The sequence below is a fragment of the Pteropus vampyrus genome, unplaced genomic scaffold (genome assembly GCF_000151845.1).
Source record: "Pteropus vampyrus isolate Shadow unplaced genomic scaffold, Pvam_2.0 Scaffold12, whole genome shotgun sequence".
NCBI lineage: Eukaryota > Metazoa > Chordata > Mammalia > Chiroptera > Pteropodidae > Pteropus > Pteropus vampyrus.
Window position 1 is genome coordinate 1,378,737 of NW_011888793.1, and position 18,679 is coordinate 1,397,415.

Genomic DNA, 18,679 nt, shown 5'->3' on the forward strand with positions numbered 1-18,679 from the left:
TCTTCCAGTGACACTACAAACACAACATTTGCCATTTTGTACAAAAAATTGGTCATCTTTATCCCAATATCTCCATATTTTCCCATATTTTCAATAACTACTGTCTTACTACTACCGAAATAGAAACCAGGGATTCATCTTATCATCCTAGACTGACCCCTTTCTCTCATTTCTGACATCTATGTGATATCTACTTTAAATTCTCATCCAAAAAAAAAAAAAGTTTGTATTCACTAGCCATTAATTAAATATTACATAGGCATTGGGGGTGAGAGGTCCCATCTTACCTTCTCCATTTTCACTGCCTTAATTCAGACATTTCTCATTGTTTGCCAGAGTTCTTGGAATATTTTTCCTGGTTTTATCACTGATCATCTCACATTCCTTCAGCTTATTCTTCCTACTCTGCCTTAGAGAAATTTTAAAGGCACAAATTGAGCCATGTTATTTCTCGATGAAAACCTTTCAGTGTATCTCCGTTGCAAGGCTCTGCACACTTCCCGCTGGCTCCCCAGAATTCCTGTAGATTCACCCTGCCCCCCAGCATTGCCTCAAAGCTACAGCCACAGGAAGACTTCCAAGTCATTGCTCTGTCTTTTCCCCTTCTCGTCTCTTACCTTGCACCACCTTTTCTGCTCTTGTTCATCTAATAGAAACCTACACATGGCTTGACACAACTCAGTGTTACCTCTTTCCTCATAGTACCCAATTCCGTTTTTCTCTTCACCCTGTGCCTATGCTATACCTTACACATGTCATTCACAATGCCAGTACATTTTATTATATTTCTCTGGACTAACGCTTGTTGAAAGCAGAAACCATGTACTTGTGTCAGCAGAGATTGAACAATGATGAACAGATCGTAGACCCTTCCTCAATGTTTATAGAATGAATAAATGATAAAATAGACAGTTTGGAATAATGCTAATAGCGTTAACTCAGCCACTAAAGTAAAGATCGTCGCATTTAAGCATTTCGCCATCATGGTTAGTGAAGATAGGCAACATAATCTATGCTGCTCTGTGTTTAACAAATTCAAAAAATTGAAGAAGTCAGGCAGTCCACATGTGATATATCTGAGTTAATTATTTTGCTAAAGGGATCTCTTTCTGCCCATTGAAGCAACTGGCAACTGCAAAGGACAGGGATTTAAATTTTAAAAGTTCTTGATTTATGTGGTTTCTAAGTGCCTTGCATGTGTTAATGAAATTATCACAAACATTATCTTCCTTGGGGATTTGCTGCCAGATTATAAAGAATTTCAAACACCTCATATTATCAGATACTAAGAGTGCTAAATTGAGAATTTAATATTCATTGGAAAAATTACTTAGATATATCGTGATGCACCACTTAACGACAGAATACGTTGTGATAAATGTGTCGTAAGGTGAATTCAGAATCGTGCGAACATCAGAGAGTGTACTCACACAAACCTAGATGGCATGGCCTACTACACAACTAGGCCATTTGGTATAGAGTATTGCTCCTAGGCTCCAAGCCTGCGCAGAATGTTGTTGTACAAAAAAGCACAAGATTAAATCAAGCACAAGAGGAAATGATGCAATCAAGAGAGGCAGTAAACATGAGACGTTCAAGGCTGTTGCCAGTGTGACATGGCATACTATTACAGCAAACTTTGTTTTTAAGTAGAAAGAAGACACTCGTAAAATAATGATTAAAAGTATAGTATAGTAAATACCATAAACACTAAAACAGTAATATAGTCATTTATTATCAAGTGTTATGTACTACACATAGTTGTATGTGCTGTGCTTTTATATGACTAGCAGAACAGTCGGTATGCTTATACCAGCATCGCCACAAACATGAGTAATGCCTTACACCATGACATTACCAGGGCTATGATGTCACTAGGCCATAGGAATTTTTCAGCTCTGCGATAATCTTATGGGACCATCACTGTACATGCAGTCTGTCATTGACCAAAGCGTTATGTGGAGCATGACCGTGTATCTATAATGATTTACTTCTAGTAACATGATTATTCACTTACAGTTCATAGAGCAGACGTAAATCTCTAAAGAGAAAAAATAAATGTACAAAAACAAAACAAAGCAAATTCATTTTCTTGTTTTTAAACTTGATGTTATTTTATTAGTTTCTCACAACAAAACTTTCTGTAACATAATTGGAACAGGTAGTGCCAGTCATTGTTTGTAAGTCATGACCGGTGAGCCTTGGAGTTCCTTTTTATAAACTACAAAGACTTATTTCATTGCTGAATCTTTTCTGCTGTTGTACATCAAAATAAAAACACACTGACATTGATAACGGCCAATTCTATAAACATTTTATTGAGCAGCTACAAAGTACTCAAAGCACAATGCTAAACTCTGTAGTGGATAAAGAAATGACTAAGATATGACCCTAGAGGCAGGTGAGTAGCAATTAAGTCTGATGAAGGGCAGAGTTAGTTGGTGTTATTACAAGGAAACAAAGTGCTAAGACAGCAGTTTTTCAAAACCACAGTTAAACTTTTACTTATTAGTAAAACATTCCTTGGAAACAGCAGGTCGTCAGCATTTAAATTAATATTGAGGTGAACCGAGGATTCACTAAAAACAAAACAAAATGTCTGGTTCATTTTTCTTTCCTTTCAATGCTTTAAGCCTACTGTTTTTTTCTAATTGGATAGTGAGAAGCCCCTGAAATGAGTGGACTGTGGAGGCTGGCAGCCTAACAGCTGTGGCTTTATGTGGTTCTTCCTGAAAGGCCAGCACCACCAAAAGTGTCAGGGAGGTTGGTACACTGTGAAGCGACACTGTAGTTTTGCCACTGCAATGAGTCAGTAATACTCTTCCAGTGTCTCAGTTTTGCCAGTTACTACCTGTGGCCTTTTAAAAGCCATTAAGCTTTCTTATTTATAAAATGAGCAGGTTGATTTAGACTGTATAATGTCTCTAACATTCTTTCCAGTATTAAAATTCTAGGGCCCTTACTGTGAGGTTTTGGTGGGAGCTAGGACGTTTCTTCCTTGGCTTCTCCACATCAAGAGAAAAAGAACATAATCTTGAGAGGTAGGGAAGTACCTCACCGCTTTCTAAAATATTCCTTCTGATTTTCCCCTTCACTGATGTTTCTAGAATAAATCTTCTTTCTAATTTATTCCTATATCAGTGAACTCGATTATCAAAAGAAAAATACTTATGTAAGACATATGAATAAAGGAGATGGCACAGAGGTAGAGCATTAGTAGGGCCTGCCCAAGGTAGATGCTCAGAGTGCTGGAGATGTAGGACACAAATGAATCTCTATGAGTATAGATTTATGGGGAAGGTTTGTACAAAAGATTATTTGGCTCACCAAGTACGGCTCAGCCAGAAAGACAAAATAACAGACGGTTAGACTAAACTTAGACAAATGACTAACTCCCCATGGCGGTAACTGCCACGGTATGCTCATCTTCTGCACATGTTGTAATAGATGAAAATTTTAGATTTTCATCTCTTATACTTTCATTAAACCAACAGATTTTGCAGTTTTGCAGTGTGTTTTGGGGTTATAAGCAAAACAAATTTTATCAGTAAAAATATTTCTGCTTTTTAATTAGCACCCTAGGAGGGTTTTGTTTTGTTTTATTTTCAGAGGAGAAAGGGAAGTAGGGAGGGAAGATAAATAATTTAAAGGTTGACGTTTTAAACTGGGAGAACTTTGCAAAGGAATTCTGGAACTTTTATACAAGTTTACCCTCTTGAGAGGAAAATGTCTAGATGGCTCATGGCTTCCAGTTGCCATTGCTCTCTATAGGTCGCATAATAGCAGTGCCTCATGTTAAGCTGTGCCCTCCACCCTGCCATGGTCCCAGGATGAGAAGGGCCAGCACTCTTGGGGCCTGAAGGACCCATTGATATGCTTAGACCCAGATATATATTGAGTGCCTATCATGTTCCCAAACACTGTTCTAAGTCCTAGAGATACAATTATGAACAAAACATGAAATAAACAGTGAGGACTACATCAAACTAAAAAGTTTCTGCACAGCAAAGGAAACAATCATCAGAATGAAAAGGCAACTGATGGAAAAGGAGAAAATATTTGTAAATCATATATCTGATAAGTGGCTAATCTCCAAAATATATAAGGAATTCCTCCAATTCAATAACAAAAAAAGTAATAACCCAATTTAAAAATGGGCTAAGGACTTGAATAGACATTTCTTCAAAGAAGACTTATAGATGGCCACCAGGTATGTGAAAAGATGCTCAATATCACTAATTATCAGGGAGATGCAAATCAGAACCACAATGAGATATCACATCATTCCTATCAGGATGACTATTATAAAAAAAAAAAAATGACAACAGTGTTGGCAAGGATGTGGAGAAATTGGAGGAATCCTCGTACTCTTTGTGGGAATGCAAAGAGAGCAGTAGCTGTGGAAAGCAGTATGGAAGTTCCTCAAAAAATTACCATATAAGTCAGCAGTGTCTCACTTCTGGGAATATATCCAGAAGAGCTGAAATCAGGGTCTCAGAGAGACGTTAGCACTCCCACTTCCATTGCACCACCATTCATAATAGCTAAGATGTGGAAACAACCAGTTTCTACCAACAGATGAATGGATAAAGAAAATGTGATAATACCTACAGTAGAATCCTATTCAGCTTTTAAAATGAAGGGATTTATGTGATATACAACAACATGGATTCACTTATACTAAGTGAAATAAGCCAGACAGAGAAAGATGAATATTGCGTGATTCCATATATATATATGAGGTATCTAAAATAGTCGCATTCATAAAATCAAAGAATGGAATCATTATTATTGGGGGCTGGGGGTGGAAAGTTCTTAATCAACAGTCCTAAAGTTTCAGTTAAGCAAGATGAATAAGTTCCAGAGATCTGATGTACAGCATTGTGTCTGTAGTTAACAATAACGTATTGTACACTTAAATTGTGTTAAGAGGATAGATGTCCTGATGGATGTTCTTACCACAGTTTTAAAAAAAGAAGAGAAAACCTGGCGTATCTCTACCTTTATGGAGTTCCCATCTAATGAGCTAGACAGACGTAGACTTAAAATGTTGAATTATATCATTGCTTAGGGGTTATATGAGAAGCAAGAGGTTTCAGTGCTTTCCTGAAAGACCCTGAGATTCTTCTAAATCAGGAGAAAAAGCCACCAAAAGAAAATTCTGACAGAAATGATCCACGTACCCATATATCTCCCAAATTGGGAATTTCTCTGAATTTGGTATAGCACATACATGAGGGTGCACGAATACATGAAGACTAAAAAGATTGTGCTTGTTGCCAAACTTAGAACCACGCACAACCAACTGATGACTTCTAGGAAGAAAATCAGAGTAGTGATTTCTATTGTCCTTTTCTTTTGAAGCAGAAGTGGATTCTCCCAATTTAATGTCAGAATAGGAGCCATGGCTCTCACCCCTCAGACAGTGAGATGATTCACTGAGTGTCTGTTATATTAACAACTCTTATGCAACAACAGTGAACTGTTTAATGAGGCCCTTTCGTCCATGCTTTTGCCTTTGGGTTAAAAAAAAAAAATGCACCTGTAGAACAGTGGAGAGAACTTGTGCTGTGGAGTCAGGGAGCAGTGGTGGGGAAGGTGGGAGATGGGGAGTAGAGGCAATGGGCAGCCTAAGTTAAGATTTCTACTCTGAAATTTATTAGCTGTGTGAACTTAGACAACCTACATAATAGCTCTAGCCTCAATGATTCTTTTATAAACTGAGTATAGTAACGTCTACTTTTGCCTTGTGAGATCGTTGCGTTGTATGTTGTAATACGTGCCTGCCACATAACGTCGGTGCTGATTAAATAGTAGTTATTGTTGTTGTTGTTGTTGTTATTGTCTGATTATGATGTTGTTATTGTCAGGGTGATGTAGAGGCCAGCATCCTAAAGCTTCTTACGGTAAGAGGGAACCCTAAGTGTGAAGTGAAGGGGTTCAGAACAAGCCACCCCAGAATGTGCCACTTTGATACAGATGATTTTGAGTTGAAGACAATCAAGGCCCAACAAACTCAGAAAAAGCTTTTTTCCCCTCCTCATTAATGACCTAAAAATACTTAAATAGAAAGCCTGGTCAAGGAAGACAGCTAACACTAGAGGTAACCACAAAGAGTAAGGGCTAGGTGTGGTAAGCTGGGGAAAGTTCTCCACGGACTGTTTGTTTAAATTCCCCTCTGTGTCCCATTGTCTCTCTGTGGCATGGCAAACATTTCTTTACCAAACATTTGCTCTTCCCATATTCTTTTGAATTGACTTCCTTCCTTTTGAAGTCCCAGGTCCCTAATCTCTTCTCCTGAGCTCAGGATGGCATGAGCCTCAACTGCCTATCTCTGAGCCTCTCTCTATGTGAGGCTTCTGTGCATACATAATTAAATTTTTTTTTCTGTTAATCTGTTTTATGTTAATTTAATTATTAGACCAACCAAAAAAATCTTATAAAGGGTAGAGGGAAATTTTTTTCTCCCCTACAGAAGCAATTTAAAAATGAGCACTTTCGTTTTTAACGAATTTGGCAAGAAAATAGCATTCAGCATTTGTAATGAAATTTTATGTATGATTCAGATCAACAGCTTAGAAGTAAGGGATTTGATAGGAATGAGAATCCTCCTCCTTAGTTTACCTGCCTTTCCCAGTTGTATCACTTAGTTAATAAGTATAACAGGAAAAAGAATTTAATAACCATACTGTGCCTTAGTTTCTACTCCTGAAAATTAGAGGTGTCATCTATCTTATATGGGTGGTTTGAAAGATGAATGAAGGTATATAGGAAACTGACATCTTGATGAGAGAATAATAATAAAAGTAAAGGATTATGGTGGTTATTGCAATTACAAAATGAGAAATTCTCCTTTCAAGGAGTACTTGAGGAAGACAGAGAAAACCACTATATTGTATTGATGATTTTGAAGGAGTTACTTCGAGACCACTAGATGCTGAGAAATTGAGCACTCTTAGGGAAAAGGGCATTAACCATTTTGTTTTAAGTTTTAAAGTTACATATGAGTGGGTGAACCAGAAGTTTGGTTCCAGGTGCTTTTGCAATCCAGTGGATATAATAATATCCAAAAGACAATAGGATCAGGCTATTGACTTCTGCATCTCTTCCCAGCTGTAAAAATTATCTTTGTGTACTTTCATTTTATCATCACTTAGATTCTTCAGGGTCATAAGAGATAGAGGAGAAACACCTGGTTCCCCTCTCCAGATATTTCAGTTATATTTCCCATCTAGCTTGTTAGTTCAGCTTTGAGGGCCCCGCTGCATAGAGTGGCCCTTCTTTGTTCTGCTGTTGAAAACCCCAAAGAACAAGTTTACCTGACAGAATTACATCTCTGAAATTAAAAATAAAGTTTTCTCGCTTCTTGCTTTCTCACTCTTGGCTTAATACCACACTATACATATCCTTACTCCTACACACACAGAACCCAGAGGCAGGGAGAGAAATCAGAGAACAGGGTGACATTTGCCTCATGTCTCAGGTGTGATACCTGCTTAAGCGGCTGCTAGGGTCTGGCCTCCACACTTTAAAGGTATCTTCAGTCAGCCCGCACTATTCATTATTTAGGGCAAGAATCACCACCATTTGGTTTTCTCTTCTTCTGTGCATTTTCTCTTTTCTGTATTGCTATTCAGGGTCAAATTTGTCTACATTCCATAAACAGAAGTGTCTGCTGAAACTTTGAGGCTGCATCCAAATCAAAAGAACTTACAGTTTTTGTTACATCACCATTTAATTTGAAAAATCTTCTTTGAAGTACTAATTTGGCAATTTGACCACAAATGTTAGACATTTGGCCTGTAGCTGTTATTTTCACTTTATTTAGGATGTAATGATTGAATCACAGTACTTCAAGTTCTGATCATTCCCAGGGACAGTATGTCGTGTGCAGTTGAATCTGGGTAAATTTCTCAGCAGTGATTTGAGGACACCGAAGATCACACTAGTGCTCTGTGATCCTAACCACCATAACTCTAATTTTATTTGAGTGTTCTCAATAGCTACCTATTTTCTTGAAAGTATAATTCACAGTGGACATTTTAATATGTAAAACCCTCCCTGCTGGAAAGTTACAAACATTAATCAAACTGCAATCTTAAACCCTTCAAAGTGATATAACGGAAAAGCAAAAATGCATCAAAACAGAAGATATGACCTTTATTTTTACAAAAGCAATAAACATGAGATGGGCAATATAAATTTCATTCATCTATGTCCTAATTTTGAGATCTGTTGCTGTCTGAAACGTTCTAGTTCTTTTTCTCTGCAATATATTTATTTAAAAAATATTTTTGGATTGGCACCATTTGCATTTTATTATTAGCATTGTGCCTGAATCCAGAACCAAAAAATTTGCATATTATATGTGATTACCCATAAAAGCCTATGCAGAGTATATCACTGCATCAGAAGTTCATAATTGAGAAACTGAAACTTAAAATAACTAAGACATGTAAATATGTTAAATTAACTTTTATAACAATTAAAATAATTATGAGCTGTTTATGCATAAAATCTACTGCCATATTTGCTATCAAAATGTTGAGGACACATCAGAAATACCTTTCTAAAGTCACCACAAGAAATAGTGTTTTTTCTCAATAATATGAGTTCATTTTCCATTTTGCCACTCCTGCTGGACAACTTATACTTGAACCCGAGTCATAATAACTATGAATATTTATAAACATAGACCCGATACATCATTTTTGCTGATCGTGATTTTTATTTATTTATATAAATATTTCATTTCATAATACCTTTGTCACACAAGCAAAATCTATTTGTTTTATACAGTTTCTGATCTCTCGATTTATACATGTTTTTGTTGTGGGGTACAACAAACTATGTAGGAAGCAAGTGACATTTAATTAAAATAAATAAAATTAGATGCTTGCAATCATCAGCCTTCAAGAAATTAAAATATTGATGACTCAGATGTGACGAAATTAGGGAGGACTGATAGTCACACCATCCTGTTTGAAAATGTTTTTTTTTCCTCTATTTAAAACAACGGCATCAAACTAAAGAAGAAATACATATCAACTTCCCCCCGCCAACACTCTCCATCTTCAGACTTATTTTCTTCCTAAAGAAAAATTCACAGAAATGTTATCTGGATTTTTTTTAAAGGCCAAAATTCTTTATATAAATGTCTTAGTCATGTTTTTGGAGATAAAACTCATACTTAATTAGAATTTATTGGACACTTGTTATACATGGTCCTCCCTCAGTTATTTTTAGAGCTCAAAATAGGACTCACATCTGACATCCCACAATAGTTAACTGAAAGTGTAGCTAAAATGCTGATTCAGGCAGCTGACCTTGTACTGCTTATCTCGCAAAGCAGGGTCTGGAAACAGCTCTGATTTAACCTCACTGGACTAATTCCTGTAAACTCCTTCCATGAGTAGGATAATAATTGCCACACCTAATCGTTGCCCTTAAAGTGGAATAACTACAATGAAGCCATTAGATAATATACAATTGTCTTAAGTGTATGTATGTGTGCTGACATTCAGGAGGTTATCTGAAGTCAGTGTCCATTTTTCAATTTTTATATCTATCTATCGATAGATAGATAGATAGATAGATAGATAGATAGATAGATAGATAAAATAGTCTATTAAGTTGGAAATATTAATCTTGGTGCACAAAATTGTTTGATTATGATTATCGATATGCAGGCCTAATAACATCTGAGCAAAAAAGACAAGGAAACATTGGCATCCATTCTTTAACTTAATGCTGCCCTTAAATTATTGTCTAGGAGATTTTTTTTTAATTTTAAAATTCTTTTTTGTATTATAGCTATTTATCCATCTTTCTCCTCTCCTCAATTAAAGTAGTGTCTTCTGAAGTCAGAAGTTTTGTTTTATAAGATCTGTAGATTCTATACGGAGCCTAAGTCATTGTATACAGACAGATGAATCTATTTAAGAATCACCTGGATTTCATTTTGCAGTTATCATACAAAAATATACTTTTGTGCAATTAGTTTGAATGTCTCTTTTTAAAAAATAATTTTAAATGATAATAATTGGAGGCATGTCACCTGAAGCTAACTACTCCAAAAACTCTTTTTGTAAACTAGGAATTAAAAAAATTTTAAATATACTAGAATCTGAAATTTTTACTACTTCTATTTCAATATTTTGCCAGCTGCTCCAGAATTGTTGGTCATAGTTACCTAGTATCAGGAACATAAAGCTGAACACATTTCAATATAATCTTAATCCATTGCATTTTCCAAAGAGATACATTTAAATGGGTTTTGTACTGTCTGATGTCTCCATAAAAATTCATGGAAATGAAATAACAGATTATAGACCTGTATATATTCTGATTTGTCAAGAAGTAGAAATGCCTTCAAAGGAGCTTCCTCACCTACCGAGCTAATTTTAATTTGTTGATCATATTTCAAAAAGAAAGTTTAAGATCTATCTAAGAATATTAACAATGCTTTTATTGTGGTGAGCAGATTGAATCATATAATGCAGTATCCTTTGTAACAAGTTCTTATGTTTTCTATAGGTGGATAAGTGGAGCAGCTGTCGTCAATGCATTTTATTCTGCAGGCAGAAATCAGATAGGTAAGATCTGTTTCTAAAAAATTCTTTAATATTCCTTTATTGTTTCTAACCTATAGTGAATTGCATGATGTGTTTATAATATTTCCCATAAAAGCACTGCTGAGGTTGAGTTACTAATTTATTGAATATACTCCATGTACATAAATGTATGTACTTCTTTTCACTATAATTGCAAATTTTAAATGAGTACAAATCACATTAGTTTTTTTTTTTACAATAAATCATTTGTAGCTAATGGTTTATCTTATTTCTAAATGCTTTTATTTCTAAATACTTTTTAAAAGTCTCTTTTATCTATGAAGTTGTATCGACTTCAGGATTCTAAGCATCAGCACCTTAAAGTGGTTTAAGGTTCTAAGAAGCAACTTTTCAGAGATTTAATTTTCTTAGCAGTTCTGTATGCTGACTCTGGTGGAAATTGTCCTGTTCTGTATCATCATTTTTTCTAGAAGATTCCAAGGGGCTCAGAAAGTTGAAAAGTCAATTATATTAGGTTGAACCATATGAAATTATATTTACTTAACCACTTTTGACCAATAAAGAAAAAATTTTCATATGTTCACTAATAATATGGCAAAATATGTGTAGAAATTAATACACGAGTAAATGATATAATGAATAGCTAAATGGCTTAATATAACTAAGATATATTTTTTTTCTCTTCCTGAGAAGACTTTGACATCTTTAAACTCTCTCTTAAGTATCGCATAAATGGGCCATTTTTTTCCTAAGGCTTTTAGCATGTAGAAAGGCACCCAACTGATTCAATATTAATAGAAGTATTCTATACAATAGAGCCAGCTTCTCCAGGCATACTCTGTCCAGCCTTTTATTTCTAAGTGTAGTCAAGAATCTAGAAAGAAGATCATTTTAGCATTTTTATCAACTAATATTTTTGTATCTCATACTCTTCTCTAAGCATTATTTTTCTTGAATTCTGTTGCTAATTAGATTAGAAATGATTAAAAATCCTGCAAGATTTTTACCATTGGTTAAAAAAATAACTTAAAATTATAAGCTTTATTTTATTTTAAAGTTAGAATATACCTTACCTCACTGCTTTTAAATCTGAGTTAAATTAAAAATTAACTTAAATTAAGAGATTATCTACAATTTCTTCTAGTATTTTTATGGGGTTTTTTTGTTTTTGTTTTTGTTTTTTTTAGTAAATCTTTAATCCATCTGGAATTTATTTTGGTCTGTGACATGAAGATGTATCATAATCAGAAAAAGGTTGTCTTTATATAACATGTAGGTAATAACTAAGGCATGTGCACCGGTTAAAATCAATTAGCTTAAAGTCAAGGTTGATACATTTTACAGCCAGTGAAATGATTACTTAAACTCAGGACCAGATCCAGTTTAATGATCAACTCAGAACCATGCAGTCTATCCTTTGTAATGTAGATCTAGAAACCATTCAGACCTTGTCTTAGAAGTGTCTTTATCACAGGAGAGTCTTTACTCTGAAGATCTCCTTTTGATATTCAGTAGTTCCGTCAGTGGAAAATCTAGTTCATTCTAGATTTGGACTTAAATAGGATAGTTAACTTTTAACGAAATTGCAAAGCAGCCTAGACTTTATGGTTCTGCAATAGGGCAGACTAAAGAATATAACTTCATTTTAATCCAGCTCAGGGAGATCTCTGGATCCTATCAGACCTGATGCTGAGTCATCCCAACAAGAAGAGCCAGAAAGACCCTCTGTTAGACCACTCTGCTATGTTCGTTCCTTCATGCCTTCCCTAGAGCAGGTCCACACATGTGTTCAGGTAAAGGCAGGACCTTGTTTGGCTCTGAACTACCCATAACTCTGAAAATGGCTCAAAATTGGTCCACATCAGAGATTCCCTGATCAGAGAAGACCTGGGGATGTTCTCATTTTGTATTTAATACACTCAAACCAAATAAGCACATAGCAAAAAGTAAAAGAAGATAAAAGTGCCCTCAGATTTCACAAAGTAGATAATTATCCTCTGAATAATCAAGAATTGGCTGTAATAAACATTCTTAATATATAAGAAAGAGCTTTTAAATATTCTTAAGACAAATTTATCTGATGGAAATTCGAAATTCAGTAAATTCTTAACTTCTTTTCATATGCTTGTCTGCTAATAATAGCAGTTCAGAGAAAGGGAAAGTGTCATGCGAGAGGAGAAATCTTTGACATGTGATGTTTTCTTTTTGACAATTCATTTTTAAATCTTCAAAGTGGGCATTGTCTTAACTAAAAATAATTGAAGATCCGGATCTCTATGTTTCTTCTAGATAAAAGTGTGTGTGTGCGTGTGTGTGTGTGTGTGTGTGTGTGTGTGTGTGTGTACATACATATATAACTTTTGCAACACTGTCTTAATGGATTTGGTATCATATGCATTACAGAATTAAGATTGGTATGGAATAGCACATGTCTCTAAATGACCCTCCTACCCTCACACAAATACCCTAAATAAGACTGCATAAAATTTCTCATCGGGTTGGCCTTTTTATGTCATGGTAAGAAGAACTCGTTTTATTATCATATAGAGAGTTATTCATATTAATAATTTCTACTTTTTAATTCGATTCCCAACACTTTTTGTCATAACTCATGAATGTAGGCTACATTCCACGTTTTATATACCTCTACCACTTCACATTAATAAAAAAAAGTCAACTTGCAGGAAAAGATACATTGGAAAGCTTTTAATTTACTGGTTCCTATTCCTCGTGCATTTACTCCATGGAGCTCTAGAAAACTTTCATGCAGTTAGGAAAGTTTCACTCGAATATTTTGTAAAATGTTTCCCTGTAAGTTCTAGGCACTATCCAATTATCTCATTAAACCTTAGACTGGTATTTAATATGAGCCATAAAAATCTTATCACTTGCCTGAAGAATGGCATATCGGGTATAATTAAAGCAGCAGGATCTTTACAGTTAATATTTAGTCTTGCTGGCACGTTTCATAAGAGCATTTAAATAATGGGTGGATTTTAATCAAAGTACATAGTGTGGGAGATAGTGTTCACTTTAAGTTAATAAAGTACTGCACATAATTTTTATATTTTAAACTAAAAATAATTTCTTGGCACTGTTGATAGCTCAGGCAGCTAGCTACATGTGAGGTATAACTTTCATTAAAATTCACCAAAGTATTTTTTTTATTATTATTATTATTTTGTCATTTTGAATGTTATGGCAACTTTACAGATTTTTTAAAGGTCTGGAGAGCACTTAAATTGCCCAGCATATTTTTAAGCCTGCTCTTTAAATATCTAATATTTATCTCTGAAACACTTGCAAGGCTATATCAAAGTCGCCCTACTTGAAAGACAAAGAAACAACATTTGCTACCCTGTTAATTAGATCTTAAATTTCTTAAATCGAGGCCCTTATATTCCTGGTATTCCACATAGCAGTGGCCCAGGGCTTTACTTGTAAGAGATGTTACACTAATGATATTTTTTATTACAGAACATAATGTTTCAGTTATTCACTGGATATGAGTTTTAAACATGAAAGATAAAATTACTAAATTACGAACATTATGAGGGAAGGGGAGGTCATGAGGGAGGCAGAAAAGTAGGCGAAGACCCTGGAGTCAAGCCAGGAAAAAGATTCTGTTTTTAGTTAGAGAGCAATGATAAGCCGTCCAAGGTTCTATAGCAGGGAGTGGTAATGACCAGACTTGCACTTCAGTCTGGCTGCAGGATAGATCAGATTTAGGTTAGATTACAGTTGGGTGAGACAGGAAGTGGGAAGACCAATCCTAAATAGACTGTATAAGACATTGTAAAAGAAAGGAAACATCTAAGGTGAGTAGACAGTTTTCACTTTGGGTGAACTGAGACCCTTCAGATGTCATTAACAGAAATAATAAAGTCAAGAGAGTAATGGCTTAAGGGAGAAAACGAAGAGTCTGATGTCTGACACATAAAATTTAAAAAGTTAGCAAGTTAATGTACATGTCAGAGTAGACATAAAAAAATGTTATTTATTTACTAAAGTCTTTAGGACACTACAGTAAATTCATTTATTCATTCATTTATCATCAGTTATTCATTTATGCAACACCTTTTCTAAACACCCAGAATGTTCTAGGCACCATTCTAGTTTTAGGTGCCAGAGATAATGAACTAAAAAAATAAATGAACTCGAAAACAAACATATGTACAGACATACAAATCTCTGCTCTCAAAGGGCAAATAGTAGAGGTGCAGGGGGGTGATGCAGTCAAGAAAAAGAAGGACAACTACCATAAATAAGGAAATAAACAGTCAACGCCTCGATGAAAATAAAATACAATTATGTGATTGATGGATATCTTCGATTGAGTGGCTCTTTTATCTAATAAGTTATGGTAGGTAGATAAAACGTTAGAGATAACATTACAACTAACACTTGTGTTATTAATTAACTATTTCTCCCAAATATTTACAATAGGAGAAAGACCTTCTGAAGGAAGATGATAATTTTCCCTTACTCTGAACTCCTTATAGCAGAAAGCCATCTTAACAGAGATCGTCAAGTGCATTGTGATTATAAATCATGGACTGTGGTGCCGCTCTGGGATGAACTCTTTGTTGTCATCAATAACAAAAGATCTCCATTTGTTTGGATCACAAAATATTTTTGTATGCAATTAAGTGAAACAGACACACTGGAAAACAGCTTGGCAGGCAAGAAGCCAACTCCAGGCCTGCTGTTACAAAATAATGCCACATATAATCCTTAACCATCTTCTTTCCATTTAGTCTTCCCGGCTGGCATTCTGCAGCCCCCTTTCTTCAGTGCCCAGCAGTCTAACTCATTGAACTATGGGGGCATCGGTATGGTCATCGGACACGAAATCACCCATGGCTTCGACGACAGTGGTAAGGTGTAGTTGACAGTCCTTTGACTGAAATATAGCCTAATAAACCTGATTAAAACTTATAATTTATCTATATAGAAACACATTTATTCATCCACGTATCATTGGCTTAATAATCACGAGACTTTTAGTGCTCCTTTTAACGTGTTGCTGAAGAAGACCACAGATTTCTAATAGTGAGTTAAGCAACGTGTGCTTTAAACTCTGATGGAATGAAACACATATTCACATCGAGAAAACACCAATGATAATATCTGGTCTAATTTCATGGTTGTTTATGTCTTATCTCTCCAGACTTTTAAAGGGTAGAGTCCATGTCTTGAAGTCAGACATAAAATGAAACAGTAAGGTGTCCATAAGCCATTAGGCTCTTAAAACTGCTTGTGGTCAGGGACTCATTCTTTTTTTTTTTTTTATATTATACTTGCAAACAGTAGGCACGTAAATGTTTATATGCTGCAAAACAGATTTTTCATTGGGCAAAATAGATTTAGTGTCAATGAAATTTGAGAATATAAGTAAAGACAGAAGATATGTGAAGAGGTGATAGTTGAAGCTATGACAAAGATTGGTTTGCAAGTGGAAAGAATACAGGAAGAGAACAGTAGGGAGAAACTAATTAAGCCTTAACTAGATCTAACTTTAGAGAAAGAAAAGGAGATGCGAAGAGGACAGTTTTGAAAAGGACTTACTTACTGTATAGTTAACTCAATTAACTATACAGTAATCCTCACAGGTAGGTAATAATACCATTTTCATTTTTTTAATGGAAAAAAATAGAGGCACATAAAAGACTTGCTCAAAGTTACAGAGCTAGGAAATGGTGGAACCAGGATGTGAGTTTATTTTTCATAGCCCTTTTCTTACATCATAGATAACTATTAAAAAGGTAGTTATCAGTGTTAGACATATGACATATGTAAATGCCACCGGGGCTCAAAAAAAAAAGAAAAAGAAAAAAAAGAACGATCCATGTATTTAAGGTTAGCAGGAGACTCCAGGAAGGATGGTGACTTTTTCTTTTTGCTTGAAGTAGAGGTAAACTGAGTCCACAATGTGCCATGGGGGAGATATGAAATGAATGCCAGAATAAAAATACTGACCTTTTAAAATCTAAGAACGTCAAATTAAACAGATGTGGTTCAGGTGAAAGCCATCTCACAGAAAGATGGCATGATTTCAGGAGTGTTTATCTGGTGGCCTCAGCCTGGATATCAAGAGCCCAGTAGGTGAAATATCTGGATTAATCAAAGCATTTAATCAAAGAAAGCCCTGGCATTCCAGGTTTCATCTGGACAAGAAAGGATAATAGTTCCTCTCATTATTTGTCCAATTTAATGTTCTCTCACACAGTGATATTTCAGTTCTCGCACTTAGAATTAAAAGTATCTTATTGTAATTGTTGATATAATGAGTTCTCGTTTTACTTAAACAAATATATTATAGGCAGAAATTTTAACAAGGATGGAGACCTCGTTGACTGGTGGACTCAACAGTCTGCAAATAATTTTAAAGAGCAATCCCAATGCATGGTGTACCAGTATGGAAACTTCTCCTGGGATCTGGCAGGTGGACAGCATGTATGTCATCAGCGTTCTCTTGAAACGTTTCAGATATGTTCAATCTTAAGTGAATTATCGATGCTTTCTTAACAATCAGAATACAGTTAGGGGTCTTTAAGCCTATGTTTTGTTTTGTTTTTTAACAGCTCAATGGGATTAATACACTGGGGGAAAACATCGCTGATAATGGAGGTATCGGCCAAGCATATAGAGTGAGTAATGATATCCTCTTCCTCTTTTAGTGGTTGAGCGTGTATTTGTCAAAGTTAATCATTCATTTAAAATCTTTCGCAAAAGACATCTATCTAATGTAAGCAATAAATGATGGAAATGGAAAATATGAGGAGAAAGGGGATTGTAACTGTGCTAACGAGCAGAGGCAATGCAGTTGTGATTGAGCTGAGCCCAAGAAGCTGAGCAGGAGATGAAACACGGAATCCTCTATCAACAGAAATGTGGAGATATGCAAGTTCACAGAGGAGGCAACATTTTTCTAAGAAATAATCTCTGAAATAAATTTATTCCAAAAGATGCCCCATGAAAAGGATTGTTTCAGAGTCATTGGTCAATGGGTGGAACAGGACCCTTGGTTTCACAACAGGTGAAGCAGTGTTCAGGAGTCATAATCAGTGTAGTCCACAGGCATAGTATTAAACTATTAGTCCAGTTACAATGGTACAGTGAGGGACTAAGTGATAGGATTTAAGCATGTGGCTTTTTAGTCATCGAAACTCTTATAACCAGAGGAGTTTATCATGGAGCATCCCTTAGAATCTCATTTAGCCTTCCATTCATTCTTGCTTTCAACAGATACTTATGTGTTTGGCATTATTCTTAGTGCTGAAGATACAGCTACAAACCCTCCATAAAAGATATCATTATGGGATGATTTAAATAAGGTTTAAAAGATGATCTAGTAGATGCCATACACACAAGAAAAAGTAGGGATTTTCACAGAGTGGAGGAATTCCATTCTTGGAAGCAACAATGAGGAGTGAGGGTGATTTTGCATGCTGCTTCCAACAGTGAGGTAGTCCAGATGTGGGAGAACCAACAGAATCTACTTGAGAGAATACAGGTGACAAGGTGTCCCCAGGATAGAACCAGGCTTCTCTAAGAAGATGGATTGAGTGTTCCATGGAGTGGATGAGGATGTAGTGTTATTTGTCCACCACGGAAGTGTTTGGGTTAGAGGGGAGGAGGAGAGGATCAGTGGTTGGGTCTGGAAAGAGGAAGCATCAGAGCAGTGTGGGAGAGATGACTGGTGGGGCCTGTCACTTGGCAGTGAACATGGATGATCAGAGTGTGAGACTTTGGAGATTAAGCTGCCTGCAAAGTTTTCAAAAGAATGAATCCCAGCCAAGTCCTAGGAAATTGTTGCTTCTTTGAATGCATGGTAATTTTTTTACTGGATGCCTGACAGTGTGCCTTTTTACCTCTTTGGGTGTTGGATATTTTTGTTTTCTTATAAATATTCTTGAGCTTTATTCTAGGACACAGTTAAATTCCTCAGAAATGGTTTGATCCTTTTGGATCTTGCTCTTACAGCTTATTAGGTGAGACTAGGAAAGTGCTCAGTCTGAAGAGCACAGTTATTCTCCACTGTCGGGGCAAGACCCTACTGTGTGAATCTTGAAGTCTTTTCATTTTTGTGAGGTGTAAATACC

General features: G+C 35.6%; 1 protein-coding gene across 1 annotated transcript in view; it reads left to right on the plus strand.

The window, feature by feature from the left end:
- MME (membrane metalloendopeptidase) overlaps nucleotides 1-18,679 on the plus strand; it is an 83,521-nt gene that overhangs the window by 53,465 nt on the left and 11,377 nt on the right. Inside the window, exons 15-18 of the mRNA XM_023524020.1 lie at nucleotides 10,537-10,595; nucleotides 15,332-15,451; nucleotides 16,897-17,030; nucleotides 17,159-17,224. Of these exons, the coding sequence (XP_023379788.1) occupies nucleotides 10,537-10,595; nucleotides 15,332-15,451; nucleotides 16,897-17,030; nucleotides 17,159-17,224 (379 nt within the window). The remainder of the gene's footprint in view (nucleotides 1-10,536; nucleotides 10,596-15,331; nucleotides 15,452-16,896; nucleotides 17,031-17,158; nucleotides 17,225-18,679) is intronic.